This window comes from Macaca nemestrina, chromosome 2, assembly GCF_043159975.1.
Source record: "Macaca nemestrina isolate mMacNem1 chromosome 2, mMacNem.hap1, whole genome shotgun sequence".
NCBI lineage: Eukaryota > Metazoa > Chordata > Mammalia > Primates > Cercopithecidae > Macaca > Macaca nemestrina.
In genome coordinates, this window is record NC_092126.1 from 99,165,620 (window position 1) to 99,184,506 (window position 18,887).

The window sequence follows — 18,887 nt, forward strand, 5'->3', positions numbered from 1 at the left end:
AGTGTCAAATGCCTGTAAACCCAGGTACTCGGGAGGCTGAGGCAGGAAAATTGCTCGAACCCGAGAGGTGGAGGCCGAGATCGCGCCACTGCACTCCAGACTGGGTGACAGAGCGAGACTCCATCTCAAAAAAAAAAAAAAAAGCAAATAAAAGAGAAGATCTTAAGGAACTGGGAGACTATGATACACACAAGCCACACACAAATCAAAGGAACCCACTGTTTGCCTTTTCAATATCCATTCTCCTTTTGCAGAAAGAGAATGGTGATTTTTGTCGGAGGTGGCAATGTGCCAACTTCACAATAATGTTTATTTTCCTGAGATACAATGAAGAGCCAGACTCTGTCCCTAAACATACACCAAAGAACTCCGAAACAACTCCATAAGGCCTGCCAACACTGCTGAGACTCAAATGGGCCCACTTAAACTGTGAGAAGACACTGAGAGATAAGGAACAAAAAGCATGTCCTTTCTAGGCCTACATGTTCGTCTGACTTCTCAAGATCAAATATGGGAGAGGGATGGTGTTGAAACTAGGACATATCCCCAGGATATCAGATAGTGAAAGTATTAGTTGTAGATATAACATTAATAACTTTGGCTGGGCGTGGTGGTTCACACCTGTAATCCCAGCACTTTGGGAGGCCGAGGCAGGCAGATCACCTGAGGTCAGGAGTTCGAGACCAGCCTGGCCAACACGGTGATACCCCGCCTCTACTAAAAATACAAAAATTAGCCTGGCGAGGTGGTGTGCTCCTGTAATCCCAGCTACTAGGGAGGCTAAGGCAGGAGAATCGTTTGAACCCGGGACGGGGAGGTTTTAGTAAGCCGAGATCCCACCACTGCACTCCAGCCTGTGCGACGGAGTGAGACTCCATCTCAAAACAAAACAAAACAAAAAATATTAGTGTGATGATGAAAGATTAGGGATAAAGGGAGCATTACATTTTAAAAACTTAACATTAAACAATGAAGTTTCTCAGTTTGCGGTATCTACTTCATTTAAGGAAGCGTCCTTTAGTATAGTTTGTGTAAAATAAAAATGATTTTTAAGAAGTAAAACTGTCATAGAAGCTAACATTTACTGAACACCTTCTCTATCCAAGCGTGATTTTATTTAATCCACCCAATGCCTCTATGTGGTGTCTATTATCCTATTTTCAGATGAAGAAACCAAAGTTTGGAGAAGGTGAGTGCCTGCCTAAGGTCACACAGTAGCAGAGCAGCAATTCAACCCCAGATCTGTCAGTCTGTCCCACTCCAGAGCCACTGGTCTACAGTATTTCTACAATTGTTTTAAAATACTCTCTGGAGGAGATTTAAATAAAAATCATATAGTCCAGGCAGCCAGAAAAATCCCATATGTTTATAAATTAAGAAACATATCTATAAAGAACTCCAAGGTTGAAAGAAATAATAGAAAATACTTGGAGCTGAATTTTTAAAATACTGCAAATCAGAACTTGTGCAATGTATCTAAAGCAGAACTTGGATAGGGAGATCAAATAACTGATTGTCCAAACCAGGATCCTTTGGAGAGTACAAGAAGCAGCTATTAGCAATCACTTCTAGACAAGGCATAGACAGACCATAAGTGACTTGGCAAACTTCCATGTACAGTCACCCCAGCCTTAACAGAAATTTTATATGGTTTTGTGCTTATATATTATAAAGAAAAAGGGCTAAAAATTAGTGAGCTAATCACACAACAAAAGAAGTTGGAAAAACAGAATAAACCCAAAGAAAACAAAGAATAAAGTATTTTAGTGAGAGCAGAAATCAATGAAACAGAAAACACCCGAGAGAGAATAAGTAAGGCCAAAAGCAGATTTGTTGAAAAGGCAATATATTGTCTGCCAAGACTAAGAAAAAAAAAAGGTCTATATAAATAATATCAAAAATGAGAAAGACAACTACAGATGCTATAGAGATTTTAGAAAGGGCACCATGAATAACTTTATGTCAATTAATTTTAAAACTCACAAAATGGACAACTTAGAAAAATTTATTTATTTATTCAACTAAATAGAAATCCAGGGCAAAACTGTAAAATGTGAAGACACTGAGCCAGTAATTAAAAATCTTCCTACAAAGAAAATGTCAGGCCCATATGGTGTTACCAGTAAATTCTTCAAAAAGTTCAAGGAATAAAGACTTCCAATTTCCCATGAGATATTCTAAAATACAGAAAAGGGAAGACACCCTCTACTCATTTGATGAATATAACCTCAATGCTAAAACCTAGCAAGGACAATATAAGAAAGAAAAATTGTGTACTTTCTCAATCATGAAGACAGGTGTGGAAGTCTTACATATTTATATCAGAAAACCCAAATTCAAGGGCCACGTGTGGTGGCTCACGCCTGTAATCCCAGCACTTTGGGAAGATGGGGTGGGTGGATCACCTGAGGTCAGGAGTTTGAGAGCAGCCTGGCCAACAAGGCGAAACGCTGTCTCTACTAAAAAATACAAAAATTAGCTGGGCATGGTGGCGCCCGCCTATAATCCCAGCTACTAGGAAGGCTAAGGCAGGAGAATTGTTTGAACCTGGGAAGTGGAGGCTGCAGTGAGCCCAGATGGCGCCATTGCACTCCAGCCTTGGTGACAGAGTAAGACTCTGTCTCCAAAAAATAAAAATAAAATAAAAAACAAGTTAGCTTTGTCACAAGAATGCAAGGTTGGTTTCATATAAATCAATGTAACTCACCATATTAAGAAATTAAAGGAGAAAATTATTTGATCATTCCAATAGAGGCAGTAAAAATGTTTAATGAATTTCAACCTCTATTCATGTTAAAAACTTTCAGTAAACTGGGGATAAAAGGAAGTGTCCTTTAGCTTGTTAAAAGGTAATAAGAAGCCTACTGTAAACATGATGAAATGCTGAAAACAAACCCTCTTAAGACTCAGAACTAAAAAAATCTCTGCACTCTAACCATTGCAAGAACATTATTCAGTCTGTCAAAGAAGGTTCCATTAAGCATCCACGAAACTCAGTTTCAGATCCCAAAGTGAATTTGTGCTGCATACACAACATGCTATTAACAGGCGCTTGGAGAAGAGATGCATCAGACACATTCACTTTATTCCAGGCCAGGCTACAAATGTGACTCACAGTTAAGTTTATTCCTCTCTAAAAATTATTGTACTACAAAATCTGAAGGACAAAAATGAATAGCAATTTACTTTAAGGGTAATGAACTTTAAGAGAGGAAGAAAAAACGAGGAAAAACAAGTATATTAAATCTCTTAATTTATCTAGCATCCTTAAGGAATTGGTAGTTTTTGTTAAATCAAAATTCCAGAAAACTTAGCCCATCCCTTTAAGCTTTGAATCCTCAATAATAACCACTGAGGGAGACGTTCTTGACATTCTCAAACAGCTTAGGCTGTTTCCTCCTTCAGAAGACACTACCCAGTTGACCTTTTCCTGATGACTCCAGCACGGCACATTATGTTCTGTCAATTTACAGCGTGCTAGCCTACCACAATACTGATGCCCTTAGGGGCTATCCAGAAGCAGAGGATTCTTCTACTACAAGAGCATTTTCCTTAAATGTTGCTGCTTCTTGGGTTTTAACCTCTTTTGTTGATGTCAAGTAAATGACAAAGCAATGTGTTCCAAAATTCTTAAGAGATACATTTTTCTTAGTGGAGCTTCTTCAGTTGAATTGTAGGGCTTTCCTCAACACAAGATATAATGAGATATAGTTTAATAAAGGCCAAAAATATATGCGGCCAGTACTATAGGCATGACATAGGAATATTTTTCTAAGTTCCTCCACCCAGCACATGTAAACATCATAAATAATACAATGAGAAAACTCTCAAGATTGGGAAGGCTGAAGGAAAAAATATTTCTCCTCTTCCAGGAGCAGCCAGTCTTTCAGGATAAGTGGAACATGTCTGAACATGTCAAATTACATATCTTTTCCCCTCTCCTTGTGGGGAGGAAATCACCAGTATAAATCATGGCTTTCAAACACAGTATTTATCTTCTAAAAATAAACTGAATTGTGAAGAATTATATGCTAAGACTATATAAAACATTAAGAATGTACTTTTTTCTTTCTTCATTATTTTCTTAGAGATGGGAGTCTCACTATGTTGCCCAGGCTGGAGAGCAGTGGCACAGTGAGATCATGGGAGTTTTGACCTGCTCTGTTTCTGACCCCTGGGCCAGTTCACCTCTGCTTAGGCAACTTGGTGGTCTCCACTCCCAGGGGGTCACCATATTGTTGCTAAACTTAGTGTGGACACCTGATAGATCGGCATAGTGTACTACAGAGCCAGGACTCCCGGGGTCAAGTGATCCTCCCGCCTCAGCCTCTCGAGTAACTGAGACTACAGGTGTGTGCCGCCATGTGCGGCAAGGATGTACTTTTGACTAGATTACATTTTAGTTATTTACGGCATAATTTAGCAAATTTCCATCACTATCAATAAACATAAATGGAGGACAAATAAGATACAGGGCTAAATATGGCCTAAAGAAAGGAGTCTAAATCACAGGTTTTTATCCTCAAAGAGCTTACTCTATTCAACTGAACAGATACGGCACACCCAGCGAAAAAAAAGGACACATGTTAAGCACATGGGTTTGGATTAAATGATATAGGAATTTATTAAGATTTTGTAGTTGAAGAGATAGATAGAACTTAAAGTATAATAAAAAAAAGATCATGTTCAAGGTCAAAACATATTTATCAAGGTCAATTACGCAGTTTTTATAGTAGACATTAGTGGATGTCAGCAGCCCAAATAAAATCATAACTGAAACAAATGGCGTAATTATACGTCATGAAAGTTTTTGGTTGCTGAATGTAGGACCCTGTATTTGGTTATGTGAGCTTTAGAAAGTCCCTTAACCGTGCTGAGGCCTGATTTCTAATCTGCAAAATGGTTTTTTTTTTACTCTGCCTATGTCACAGGGCTGTTAAAAGTTTCAAATGAGACTCTATTTACTTCTATCATGCAAAATATCATGTATTTGTATTAGGGATTTTGTTTTGAAGTAATAGTCCCTCTAATTTTAAGTTCTAAGCCAAGAGACAACCTAGTCACCAATAAAAGTAATCTGTCCCACTTTTCGGCAAGCATAAAAGTTATTAAATGTATGATTATTAAGCTTGATATTATCCATGACTGTAATTTCTATTACTTTTACAAAAATCAAACCAGGGATTTTAGTCTGTCTCATTTTCTGTGTACTATCCAGTATCTAAAAGCAAAATCAGTCATGTTTTTGATGTGTTTTATGTCACACAGATATCACGTGGATGACCATATTAGTAGACAAAGGCAGTAGAAACAAAATTTGGTAATATATGCTTTAAATAAAGGTGGGGTGGAATAAGGATGAGGGTAGAGAGAGCTGCATCACAATTTCTCAAAGTGTGACAAGACTATATCCAAGCCCCACCCCAGGCCCACCGACTCTATCTCTGAATGTTAACAAGGAATCTGCATTGAAAATCCCCCCTCCACACTCCGTGGGGACTCCTGTGCACTTTCAACTTTGAAAGGACAGCATTCTTGTGTAGAAACCCAAGTGCAAAGTGTTGTTTTTAATCAATTTGGTAGCCTACAGAATACCTCCCCCTTTACCTCAATTATCTCAAGGATAGTGTGTGTGAGAACTTTGAATTTTAGACCCATCAGTCCTAAAGGCAGAGTATAAGAACAAGTAAGTCCAAAATGCACAGGCAGACTTCAAGGAGGAATCACCCAAAAAAGAAATATCTGCATTCTGGTTCCCTCCTCTCTTCCTTTCAACACCCAAGGGCAAATAACTCATCAATCCCAGGAATCCAAACCTCCTTCCTTCTCAGGAGGCTGGGTGGACTGGAGACAGGCTTATTTCACAGCTGAGACTGGGGCTACCGTCTCCCAATTCTCCAGGAGAACTAGGATACTTGTCTCCCAACTCAGTTAACTGTTAATACAGTATGTTACATAAGCCCCTCGGATAAAGAACAAGGATTGAGGGGGAAATATTAGATAAAGGAATTTTCTTTTATACTTCATGGTACAACAAATAGAAGTTTGCTAAGAATTTCAAATACTGGATATATACCCGACCCCACCCCACCTCCCCAGTTTCCCCATAACCCTTGCAGAAAATCAGCAAGATGCTGTTTAAAAACACCAAAAAACCATTGAAATAAAAATGATATCTAGGCCAGAGTTCACAAATTGGCAGGCCTGCGGGGTGATTTTGCCCAGAGAAGTTTTGTTTAGTCTGCAGAGTGATGTTGTTTTTAATTTGAATTAGTTGCCAACTTGAAAAAAAAAATCTACAATTTTTACATAAAAAACCAAGTATCCAAACTCTCCTGCACAAGTACAGGTTGTTAGTACAAGGTAACAATTGCCAAAAGCTCAGAGGCAGCTGTGTGTTCCAGATGAGCCCCGGGTGGCAATAGAGGCCCACTCCCAAGCCAGCCCCCTCGCCAACTCCATCAGTGCTCACCCCTTGAGCCCTGTGTAACACGAGTGTTCATGTCCCTTGGCCTAACCAAGGAATAAACAGCAACTAGCCATATTCTGCTGTTCTTAATGGTGACTTTCAGAGCAAAATGGGAAGTGGATCAGAACCAGACAAAGGGACCTTATTTTTTTCCCTGCATTTCACCTAGAAATAAAGTGATCTCCAAGTAAATACTGGCAGGCATCTGGAATGGACCAGGCCTGGGAAAGGTACACTCATGTATTTTCCCTACCCCTGCCCCATTGCCGCCCCCCCACACCATCTTGCATCCTTTGGTAATATTGTTGACAACTACCCACCCATGGTTATCTCCTTATCCCAAGGAAACTTGAAATAAAAAAAGGCCCCCAGCACATCTTCTATAAAAGAAGGCCACAAGCATCAGAGATTCTAGAATGCCACAGATAATAAACTTAGAAGGCTGGAACTTTAAGAGGTCAGGTTTGGAGTGCACAGAGAAGGTTCCCTTTACACACTTTTTTGATAAATGAATGACCCTGGACAAGTTACTCCTGATGCCTCAATGTCTATAGAAATATAAAAACCCCACCTGCAGTGTAACCAGGAGATTTCTATCTCAAAAGCAGACGTATAAACAAGGTCCTTAGCTAATCTCCTACTGTTAAAACATGTTAAAGTCAGATGAGTAATACTACCTTGTATAACTCAGCAATCGTCCCTTATATGTAAGTGAAATGTTAACAACCAAAGTTCGATTCTATTAATAGTAGGCAGCATCCAATGAGGAGTCAGGAACCTGCCCTCAGTGAGGGACAAGACTATCCTGGCAAGTCATTCTTCCTCTAGTTCTGTGAGAGGGGAGAATACCAGTTACCTCTCCCTTACCTACTTCATAAGGATGTCGTAGTCCATCAACCATCTGGTGTACCTTGGGAACAGGGTAGTATATAAACAGTCATATTCATATTGCTATTAGTCTTGCTTCACAAGCTGCCTCAATGCAATCGTAACTTTTTAGGAACCTGGTAAACAAGAAAAACTGCTTCCCTCCTCCCACTAAGAAAGGACAGGGATGAGGGAGGCAGGTAAGGAAGAAGGCCAGATCAACACCCACCTCTGTTCTGATGGATACTGGTTTTCAGGCATCATCTTTGGCATCTGCAGGGGTTGATGTGGTGGTCGGGGGACCGCAAATGTTTGCTGCTGTGGTCCAGGCTCTGGAAGCGAATGGGGGGCGGGGGCGGGGCCCACACCTTGAACAGGGCCAGCTGCAGGGGCGTGCGCTGAGGTGGGCAGAGTTGCCTGAGGTGGGGGAAATAGGGGATTCTGATGGGTGGGTGAGAGGGGGGTTGTAGGAGGGGTTAATGGCTTGAACCCAGAGGGAGGCTTCCTATCATAGGCACTGTAAACAGAAAAAGAGAAGGAACCATTAAGCTGAAATGAAGCCATTAGCATGGTTACCAAGTCCAGCAGAAAGCTAGTTTGCAGCCCATTGTTGCCAGGAAATAACAGCATTAACATAGTTAAATCGCTCGTAGCCCTGAGGGGATATTTGTACCTCCGAAAAGTGACAAACACACTGCGTCACAGGGACTTGTTTAACACTTCTAGTGATTTTTCTCAAGGATAATTTTAGCCTCTGCTTCCGGTTTCCTTTCTCCCTCCTTCTAAAAGAATTCTCCGTGTATGCCTGTGTAGGGTGGGTGGGTGAGGGGAGAATTTACACTTTGCCAGGTGTTCTCTGGTCCCCTCTCCTAACTATTCCAGGGTTCCCAGGAATTAGTCAGAATCTGTGTTGAAGGTACGTCTGTGCTGTGACATCATTTGAATTAACAACTCGTCTCCTCCCCCTTTCAGGCAAATCTATGTTTATCTTCTAGAGCAAAGAATGATTTAAAATTAAAGCTTCATTCCTGAGGCCTGGATATTCTTAAGTAAAGGGCACAAGCTTCAAGACTTTTTCATATATTCTGATTTGGAGATTACTTCTTTGGTGCTTAAAGTTCACATTAACATATGATAGACATGAAGAAGTATATATTACCTGCCTCAAAGCCACAGATCAAATATCCCAGGATTGAGACTCTTTCCCTAGAAGGACTGGGTACCCTATGAACTTAGCGCCCTGCGGAGCCACAAGGCTTTAACGGTTTTCTTTCGTGTGCAGTACGATGATCCCAAGGGGACTATGCTACACCTGGAGGATGACACTGCCATGAAAGGAGGATGTGTTCTACCCCAGGGTCTGCTGGGTAAGTAACACTGGGAAGGAACATTCAGGTTGATGGCTACTTCCAGAGCCTTTCTGGGCAGCCTTTCTTCGACTCCACTTGCCCACTTACCAATAGTTGTAGAGGCACTTTTCTCCATAGTTAGCACCAAGAGCCTGCTCATGGCTACAAGACGACAGCTCAGAGGAGGGGCTGTGCAGCTCCCGTTTGATCTTGGTTGGAGGTGGGGCATGAAGCACCACTGAAATCAGAAGAGGGATGAGGGGGGGAATAGAGAGAGAACAGCTGATTAACAGGGAGCACAATGCTTCCTTCTGCAAACCTTCTAACTAGCTGATTGTTCTTGGAACTCATGTCAAGTCACATGTCAGAAAAAGCAAAACGATTAAACACACAACCTCCCATCTAAGGCCAATTAAATTCTTCAAAGTCAGAAGTCATCATCTGACACTTTTAATTAGCCAAGTCTTTTTTCCAAATTTTTTTGGTCATGGGTCTTGCTTTCCAGAAGCTGCAAAACCCTTAAAAACCTTGCAGGTAATGGGTCTCCACCAAAAATGCAAGTGGCTGCAGACATGAAGAATTTTGTTTCCAAAAAGGACGAAACGACCAAAAATGTGTTGGTAGACATTACCAACACATTTAAGCTTATCAAAGGCTTAAAATTGCTGTGGCAAATATATTTCTTATTCAGATGCATATTTACAAATTAAATATAGAATTTTTAAAAAGTCCTTCCTCAAGTAACTTTAAATATCAGCTCTCAGCAAGAAATATTCAACTTTAGAGGCATTCCAAAAATTTTAAAAGCAAAGGAATAAAACAACAGACCAATCCACTACCTAGAAAAGGCTAATGAATACAGAAAGCAGAAAGCCTGGCTACCTTTGTGCTTACATCTGCTCCAGGCCTGTCTCAGTGACTGACCAGCAAGGGTGGGTGTGTATAACCAGTCCTTTCATAGATGGTACAGTGAATGTTCCTGAATTCATGGAATAAATGCATGGAGCTACTGCTTTTGGTTTGGAAGCCAACTACATATTCCACGTAGGATCCTGAGAGGGCAGAGTAACAAGAATTTTTCAAATCAAGGTGATTTACATGTAGTGGCCAAAAAAACCAAAAAAAAAAAAAACCAAAAAAAACCCAAAGAACAAAAAACCGAGTTTGCCTTTTCTGTCTTCTCTAGGAGCTAAATTGTTGCAGAGACAGCATTTTATCCGAAGTGGAAAGATGCATTTCACGCTATAAGGGCTGCCTTCTAGTTGAGTTAGAACAGTTACTCCTTGTCTAGCTACCTTGGAAGGTGGGGAAGGAGAGCAAGTTAAGCTTCTGTGCTGGCCACTGTATCAAAGGTCTCATTAAATAGCTAACTACAGTCAGTGATCTGGTGACCCAATAACATTTTCAGTTTGACTCAATGTTTAAACCTGAAACATCTTTAGGAGTTAGGTTAATTCTTAGTAATTATACTAGGTAGAACTAGCTAAACAAATCATCACTTCTCTCTCTTTTTTTTTTTTTTCTGAGATGGAGTCTCACTCTGTTGCTTAGGCTGGAGTGCAATGGCGCGATCACCGCAATCTCCGCCTTCTGGGTTCAAATGATTCTCCTGCCTCAGGCTGCTGAGTAGCTGGGATTACAGGCGCCCGCCACCACGCCCAGCTAATTTTTGTATTTTTAGTAGAGACAGGGTTTCACCATGTTGGCCAGGCTGGTCTCGAACTACTGACCTCCTGATCCGCCCACCTCGGCCTCCCAAAGTGCTAGGATTATAGGCGTGAGCCACCGCGCCCAGCCTAAACAATCATCTCTTTTCTATTAATATCTGATAAGACCGAACAATCTTCCAGCCAACTGGCCTCTCAGGTGCCTCTATAATCCCAAATTCTGAACTCAGGAGTGAGTACGAGGCAGATGACTCTATCACAGATGACAAGGTTATAAAGCAATGTTGCTGCAAAGTCCTGCCAGTGACTGACTTGAAAGGACAGGTTTTCATAATTCCTTTCTTACATAATGCCAACTGCTTTTCCTGAATACATAAAATAAGCTGAGAACTAGCAGATTATATTTAGAAGTCATTAGAGTTTCTCTCGTGATTTTTTGATGGTGACATCATGGCAGCCAACACTCAATTGTTACCAATTGTTTCAAATATTCAGACACAGAAAATAGTGAAGCTTGTTTGAATGTTGGTAGTAAATGAGAATTTGACACAGAAATCCCTTTCTCCAACGCAGTAGATAGTCTGGCAGTTCTCAGCACTGCCCCTTGGTCACTGCCCTTCCTCTCACCAGTCTTCTGCTATAAAAGTTTTGGCAAAATAATGAGGAAAGGTAATGATGACCCAATTTAAACAAAAGCTACATGTCCTTGAAACGTCTACCTTTCTTGCTTTATCTAATGATAGTCATTTGCAATCACTTTACCTAATTGTTTGGAAAGAAAACAATTAGTGTATTATTCAATGGTCTGATTTCAGGTTTTAGAAGTGTCTTGACATTGTCACAATATTATTATAACAGTTACCAATTCTGCTGACAAGTCTAACACCAGAGGGTAAGCCAAAGTTGCCCAGAAAGAAACATTTTGTATTTGTTTTGGGAACTGCACATATCTAAAAGGATCTAAATTGCCAGCGAATTCTGATGTCTTGATTTCTTCAAATCTAGACAGTACTTAGTGTGTACCACATCATTTTGGCTCTAAATTATATAGTACCTTCTATCCCAAAATGTCTTGTATGTGGAATAGTATATTCTTTATACAAAGGGGGAGTTCAAAAAGTATTTGCGTGAACAAATGGATTGTATTTCCAATTTGTTCTTACCCTTGAAGGCAGGGACCACATCTACCCTACAAGGCTGGGTACTATGTTGTTATACATACTTTCCCTACCCAGGATAAAACACGGCAGGAACGAGAACGGAAAAAGTTTCACAGATCTACACTGACAGGAAAGCCACGAGGGGCCCTATGAGTGGTGAGGAACACGGCTCGGCTCCTTAAAGGTCTGTAGGACTAGAGGATGTGTGAAGGAGCCTAATTCTGGCATGTGTTAGTCAGAGATAGTGGTGTATTTAAAGCAGGAACTCAGAAGCCCAAGGAATGCTCCTTGCTTTCAGTCTGTTTCTTCATTTGTAAAATGAGGTATGCGATGCTGCCTTGAGAAATAAAGAAAAGGGCACAGCACCTTGCAGATGGTGCTATGATGTTGTGTAATTATACCCTGTGCTTTCAAAAATAGTATTTACCTTTGCACAGCTGACTTACTAGATGATGACAGAGACCCAGGACTATAAAGGATGGCAACAAATTGGAATTGAAAAGGGATCATGAACTCTTGAGGAAGTCTGAAAAGAAATGCTAAAAAAAAAAAAAGAGTTGACATTTGAGCTAATAAACATCTTCTGCAATTAGAAACTTTGAGTTTAAATTCAGAATTGTAGAAGAGGGCCCACAAAGTCAGGGGTGTCCTGACAATAATTCTTGCTGAATGGGGACTACCCTCTTTGTCATGAAGATCTTTCTTTCCTTCATCATTCATTCATTCATTCATTCAATTCATTCATTCATTCACAGAGTATGTTCAATGGGCCAGGTATTCTGGATGTCAGGGGTATATGATGCTAAGCAAAACAGACATGGTCCTTTGCTCATGGGCTGCATAATTTAGCATCTTCTCAACGATGCAATTAGAGATAGATTAGGGCCTCAGTATGCTGAATTCAAGTCCTTACATTTATAGATAAGGATCCTGAGGCCCAAAGGAACTAAAGGTCTTAGGCTGCTGCTATTTGAGGGGAGAAGAGGCAAGGGCCCCTGCACTGTCACTGTAGTCATCTTCTATCACAGTGACAGAAACGCAAGATATTCCGCTCGCTCACTTTGTACATTCAAAATAGAAGGCATAAACCTTTTTTTTCAACTAAACAAAAATACCACTTACACCTGGTTAAGAGAAAATGCTCTAGAACAAAGGGAAAATAGTTGAGAAGAACTAATACCTCTGGAAAAGAACAGAGAAGGCTGATCAAGAAAGAAGCAGCCAGCCAGACCCCTTACCATTTCCTTTATGCCTAGTTGCCCTTATACACCTAATTTCATTAAATCTTCCCAATTTAATGAGAAAGCTATTAATGCTTCCACTGCCTTCATTTTACAAACATGAAAACAAGGCTCAAAGTCACTCGCCACGGTTTCACACCTGGTCAGTGGCCAGGATTCCTACCTATGCCGTTCTTAGTCTTTTCATTCTATTGGCTCCCAGAAGGAATCTGAGAGAAAAAAGACCAATCAAAGAGGGAATAAAAGAAAAAGGGAAAGAGAGAAGGAAGACAATACAGGAGAAGAAAACAGAAGGATACTTTTTTCCAGCTCTCAGGGCTGTATCCTCACGTTTACCCTACACCCCCCAGTGCGAGCCACATCTCATACCCCTAAATCCACTCAAGGACTTACGCCTTTGTCTGGCTCTAGGATACCAACATTAACCAGGATCTCTATTTCACCTCCATTATCACAGGCAATGACATCCCCGACTCCAGTAGCCTTTTGTTTTTTTTTTTTTGAGACGGAGTTTCACCCTTGTTGCCCAGACTGGAGTGCAATGGCGCAATCTCGGCTCACTGCCACCTCCGCCTCCCGGGTTCAAGTGATTCTCTTGCCTCAGCCTCTCGAGTAGCTGGGATTCCAGGCGTGCACCACCACAACTGGCTAATTTTTTGTATTTTTAGTAGAGACGGGGGTTTCACCATGTTGGTCAGGCTAGTCTTGAACTCCTGACCTCTGGTGATCCGCCTGCCTCGGCCTCTCAAAGTGCTGGGATTATAGGTGTGAGCCACCGCGCCTGGCAGCCTTCACTTTTTGTAATCCTTGCCTCCCATTCTAGCATTCCATCTAAAATGTCTCACTCTCCCGTCTATAGTTAAGCTGATCAAAACCTTCTGCTCATTCAGACAGCTGCCAGCACTTCAGAAGACCTGCTGTCTTCTACAGCCAGTCACTACTACCCAGACTCTGCACTGAAGCCATGGATGCCGTCTCTCTCCCGAGAAGCCCTGCCCCGCCCTGAAACTGCTTCTGGACAATTGTCCTACTGCCACCACTGAGGCAGGAAGACCTTGAGTGAGCTGTCTGGACCCCAATTTGACTATAAGAACTCTGCTAAGGATCTATGCGCAAATATATGTATGACAGTCTTAGCTCGTCAGGGGTAGGAAAAAGAAGAGCAGCTAGCTGATAAGATGTAATTAAGTCTGTATCTGTGGGTATGCACAATCAAGTATATGTATTGCCTTGTAGACAACCGTAACACCATTTTAAATTTAGATGTGATGCTCACAAGTCAACCAACTTCATAGTTGCTTTTCTTATTAGACTAGGAAACTCCTTAGATTTTTCTATCTGATACAGGGATCAAAATCCAAGCCTGGTCCTAGCCAGTGCAATAAGGCAAGAATAATAAACACAAGGCAAATTAGAAAGAAGGAAAGAAATCTGTCATTATTAACAGGTGGCCTGGTTGGGTACATAGAAAATATAAAAATGACCACAAAGTATGAGAATCAGTAAGCAAAGTCATTGGCTATGAGGTCAACATGTTAAAAAAACTTTCAATATACAGTAACTAAAACAATGTGAAATTAAAAGCATACACAATATCAACAAAATCATCAAATACCTAGGAAAATGTCTAATAAAAGATATATAAGACGTCTACACTGGGCCAGGCATGGTGGCTCATGCCTATAATCCCAGCACTTTGGGAGGCTAAGGCAGGGCAGATCGCTTGAGCCCAGGAGTTTGAGCCCAGCCTGGGCAACATTAACAAAATCCCGTTTCCACAAAAAAATACATTTAAAAAAAAAAAAAATCAGCCGGGACTGTAGTGTGTACCTGTGGTCCCAGCTATGAGGGAGGGTAAGGTGGAAGGGTCACCTGAGCCCACGAGGCTGAGGCTACTGTGAGCTGTGATCATGCCACTGCACTCCAGACGGGGCAACAGAGTGAGACCCCATCTCAAGAAAAAACAAAGAAAAAAGATACCTATACTGAAATCCACAAAACACTAAGGAAAATTAAAGAACTCTCAATAAATGGGAAAGATAGATCATGCTGGTGGACTGGAATGCTTCACATTATAAAGATACCATTTCTTCCCAAATTTATCTATAGGTTCAGTGTAACCCCCAACAAAATCTCAGCATTACACAGAAGGGAGAATGAAGAAACTGCAATTATGCTTAACAACATGGATGAATCTCACAAATATGCTGAGCTAAAAGAAGTCAGGCACAAAAGGGTACCTGCCATGTAAGTCCATTTATATAAAGTTCAAAAAAAGACAAAACTAATCTACGGTGTTTGAAAGTCAGGAGGGAGGTTACTCTCGATGGGGTGGTGCCTGTTAAGGGGGCACAGGAGTCTTCTTATAGTCTGATAAGTTCCATTTTCTGATCTAAATGCTTACACTGTTTGTGAGAATACATCATGCAGCTGTACTCTTGTGATTTCTGTATGTTACTTCAATTACATTTCTACTTTTAAAAAAAGCAGCCTGGTCCTCATCAAATAGCACCACAGAGTTAATACTAAGATTTATCAAATTTTAGAAAATCTTTCTTCTGTGATGGTCTAGAAACAGTCTTCCAAAAAAACAACTCAGTTGTTTTAAAACAGAAAAAATAAACTGGTCCATTCAAGAGAAATAATAATTCCCTCTGCTGACAAAATCTGTTTCCTGCCCACAAGTACAGGCCTGTGGACTGTTCAAGGCAGCCACCCCATGCCCATTGCTAACGGTAAACTTCACTGTTACAGCCCCAAGGATCAAGACGTAGGAAAACACTTTCGTTGGATGTTATGAGGAGCGACAGTTCCATTCAAAAGGATTTTTTTTTTTTAAAAAGACAAAACCCATCTTGTCTAATAAGGCTTTCTTTGGTGTTTCATAATCATCAAAGTTTCAGTTTGCCACAGACTTTGTTGTGAATACATAAAACATTTATGTAGCTGCTGAGTGTTAAAGAAATTGCCATTTAGTTACCCTGCGGTTTGAAGGGGAGAAGGACTAAGCGCATCCGGATTTCTCCTACTTCACACACAGGCTTTGACCACCTTCCACCAGTTGCCATGCTTCAGGTTCTGTTTTGGGGTTTTCCTTCTCCCTTCTTCAGTTTCATTTACCTTCATCTGGGCCAGACTCATCTTTCCCAAATCAGCTGTGCAGGCCTGACTTCCAGGGAAGACCTTATTTGGTCATACACTATAGCCATGATCCTCTTACTTCACATGGAAAGTTGTGTCTCGTGACAGAAGTTGACCAGAGCACTGACACGTGCTTCTGAATGGTGTGTCCATGAGGCTGCAGCTCAGGGGGCTGGCCTAGGTCTCCAGAACCTCCCATTACACTTGAACAGATACGATGTGGAATGTACACAAATAGTAGTGACCATACACTGCTCAGGGTTCCAGAGCTACCATCCTGAAATGAAGGCCTTCTCCTAAGTCTCCTGGCCACCAGCTTTTTGGGTCACTGCTCCTCTCTCTGACCACTGCCATCTCACATCCTTTCCCTCTAGAGGAAGAATTACATACTGTGTAGTCTAAGAATGGGGGTGGGAGGGGAGAGAAGTCCGAGACACCTGCCCATACTATTAATATTCTATGGTTGTGGGAGTGAATAGAACACAGGGAAAGAAGGCAGAGGAAAAGATGATCAAGAAGAGGGACCTGGAAATATAACAAGGACACTGGCAAAACAGAACCGAAAAACCCATCAGGGAAGAGCAAGTGTGACCTCTTTTTCCCTGATTTACCCTTAACTTGTCTGAGGACTCCACTGGCTTTGAGTCACCAGAGGGAGTGTACCTTGTGCTTCCAACATAGTGCTGTCTACTCTTAGCTCTTGCCTTTTTTGATGAATTTTGAGACAGAGCTCAAATACTTAGTTAGCAGGAAAAAAGATGTAGATAGGGTAAGACCTTTTTTTTAAGTTCTACTATATTACCAGAGGGTCAGAAATATTTATTTTAGGACTGAGCAGATTAAAAACTCATCTCACACATAAAATCTATTATACCTCAATATTCTTTGTAATTGCTCTAACAGCACTAGTGAATGTCTCTAACAGTAGATAATACCCTGTTCTGGGAAACAAGAAGGTTCACAAGGAGATAAGGTTAAGTGGACAGGTTCTGGCACTTAAAAAAGAACATCTGGAAAAGGAGATGTCTGGATTTCCAAACCAAGTAAGAGGCATGCTCAAACTTGTTTAACATTGATCCTGCCTGGCAACAGTTTCCAAAAATAAAAATCGACAATGTTATCAAATTTAGTTAGGGGACACAAGTTCTAAAAGCAGAACTGGAGTAGGTATGGAAGAATGTGCCGTTTTTCTTTAATATCTCATACAGCTAACCTGTGTAAGGATAAATTCTCGAATTTAATATGTGAAAAATCACCCACACATAGTAAAATCAACCATCGAGCAAGCTGTGCTAAAAACTCTTTAATGAGTCCTCCAAAAGCCCTCTCCTCAAACATGCACAAACCATCTCTGACCCAATTCTCTCCATCTGTGTCACTCTGTTCTTTCACCACTGTTTTAAGGCCAACACAAACACATGAATGTGAGAAGTGAGAGAATCAACAACATTGGAGATTTCTAAGCCTAAGGGCAGCATTTCTGGATGCTATTTGCATTTCTATATATTCTTTAAAAATGGACCGTAAAAAAGTTAATGACTGGCCAAGACTTCAAAAAAGTCACTGTTACAGGGAAAATAAAAAAGCCAGGGAGACTGTTGCATATTAAAGAGGATAAATGAAGCATAAACATAAATGCAATGTGTGATTTTAAACTGAATCCTAGATCAAAACCATTATCAACATTGCTAAAAAGATATCTGGAGACAATTGGGGAATTCTAAATATTACTGAATAAAGGTTTTCTTAGGCTATGTAGCAGAATGTCAATCTGTGGAGATGCACACCAGATTATTTGGGGTGAAATGTTATAATGCCTGAAACTTGCTTTCAAATGGTTAAGAAAAAACTACACATACACAGAGATGAAGCAAATGTAGCAATACGTTTTAAAAATAAATAAATAAAACAGTGATTCCGTCCCATTTCCTCTGAGATATGTGGAGAAAAAAATCCTTTATCTTACGGTTGACTAACATATCAAAAGTAGAAATGTTAAGAACTTCGAAACCGTACATCGACACATGAAGAAAGCCACCCTTGGCCTATTACTGAATTGGAAGGATAATACACCCCTGGGAATCTAGCCTTACACAAGGATAAATGCTGGTCACACCTAATGTCTACGCCAGTGGTTCTCAAACATTTTGTTGGCTTTGGCCCACTTAGAAAGGACAAGGGAACACTCCAGAGACAGCAAAATAAAAACAGCCACTGCTGTCACTGTGACTACTGCCTGCTGCTAATACTTCCACCACCAAACTGCTTGGGTAGAAAGACAGCAGTTACACAAATGCAAAATGATTAAAATAACACCTATCAGTAACTCTATATTCATATTAGTGCATATATAACAGGAACTAAAATATATGCCCAAGTCAACCACAACCATTCTTGAGAAAAAATGGAGAATTTCCACTCCTTGTGAATTTATATGTAAAACAGGTTTAGGACAATAGGTTGTCCAGAAGAGCTGGACAACCCATTCGATTTCATCCCCAGGGTCTTCAAGAGAGTGCAAGGCAGCTATCATCAACCTGGGAAGGTTGGCAGAATTAAAGTTCTCTTTCTTATGGTTCTCCTTCATTTTCTTCCCTCATAAGCAGCTGGGTTAGCCCCTTCTACCCCTAAACGCTGAGCAGGGCTGGGATCAGGATGAGAGGAAGCTGGAAATAGGTGGCCTAGGCTTTTGCTGCTCTGAGCCTAGGGGCTCCCACTGTTCAGCCTAGTTTACCAGGCTAGATAAAAAGGAATATGGGGCTGAAGACCTAAACTGTATTAAAGTAAGTACACTGGTTTGGAAAATCTCCTATGCATTTATGTCTTAGGAACCAAGAATGGCAGTTGGACCTCAGTGTGGAATCAAGGCCCTCCATACGACTCACGGGGGACATGACAAACACCTGATAAGCCAACAACTGGCTGGCCATACCACATGCCAGGGCTGAGATTTCAGGGCAGGCTCATTCTGCAAGAACAGCTGCATTTGTCCT

General features: G+C 40.9%; 1 protein-coding gene and 1 long non-coding RNA gene across 2 annotated transcripts in view; one reads left to right on the forward strand and one right to left on the reverse strand.

The window, feature by feature from the left end:
* LOC105480156 (ETS variant transcription factor 5) overlaps window positions 1–18,887 on the reverse strand; it is a 62,655-nt gene that overhangs the window by 25,801 nt on the left and 17,967 nt on the right. Inside the window, exons 6-7 of the mRNA XM_011738669.3 lie at window positions 8,794–8,923; window positions 7,566–7,853 (exon numbers count right to left, since the gene is read on the reverse strand). Of these exons, the coding sequence (XP_011736971.2) occupies window positions 7,566–7,853; window positions 8,794–8,923 (418 nt within the window). The remainder of the gene's footprint in view (window positions 1–7,565; window positions 7,854–8,793; window positions 8,924–18,887) is intronic.
* On the forward strand, window positions 8,309–18,860 carry LOC139361934 (uncharacterized). The gene is made up of 4 exons (XR_011619953.1): window positions 8,309–8,703; window positions 13,644–13,812; window positions 14,863–15,000; window positions 18,723–18,860. It is a non-coding gene; the product is annotated as an uncharacterized lncRNA (long non-coding RNA).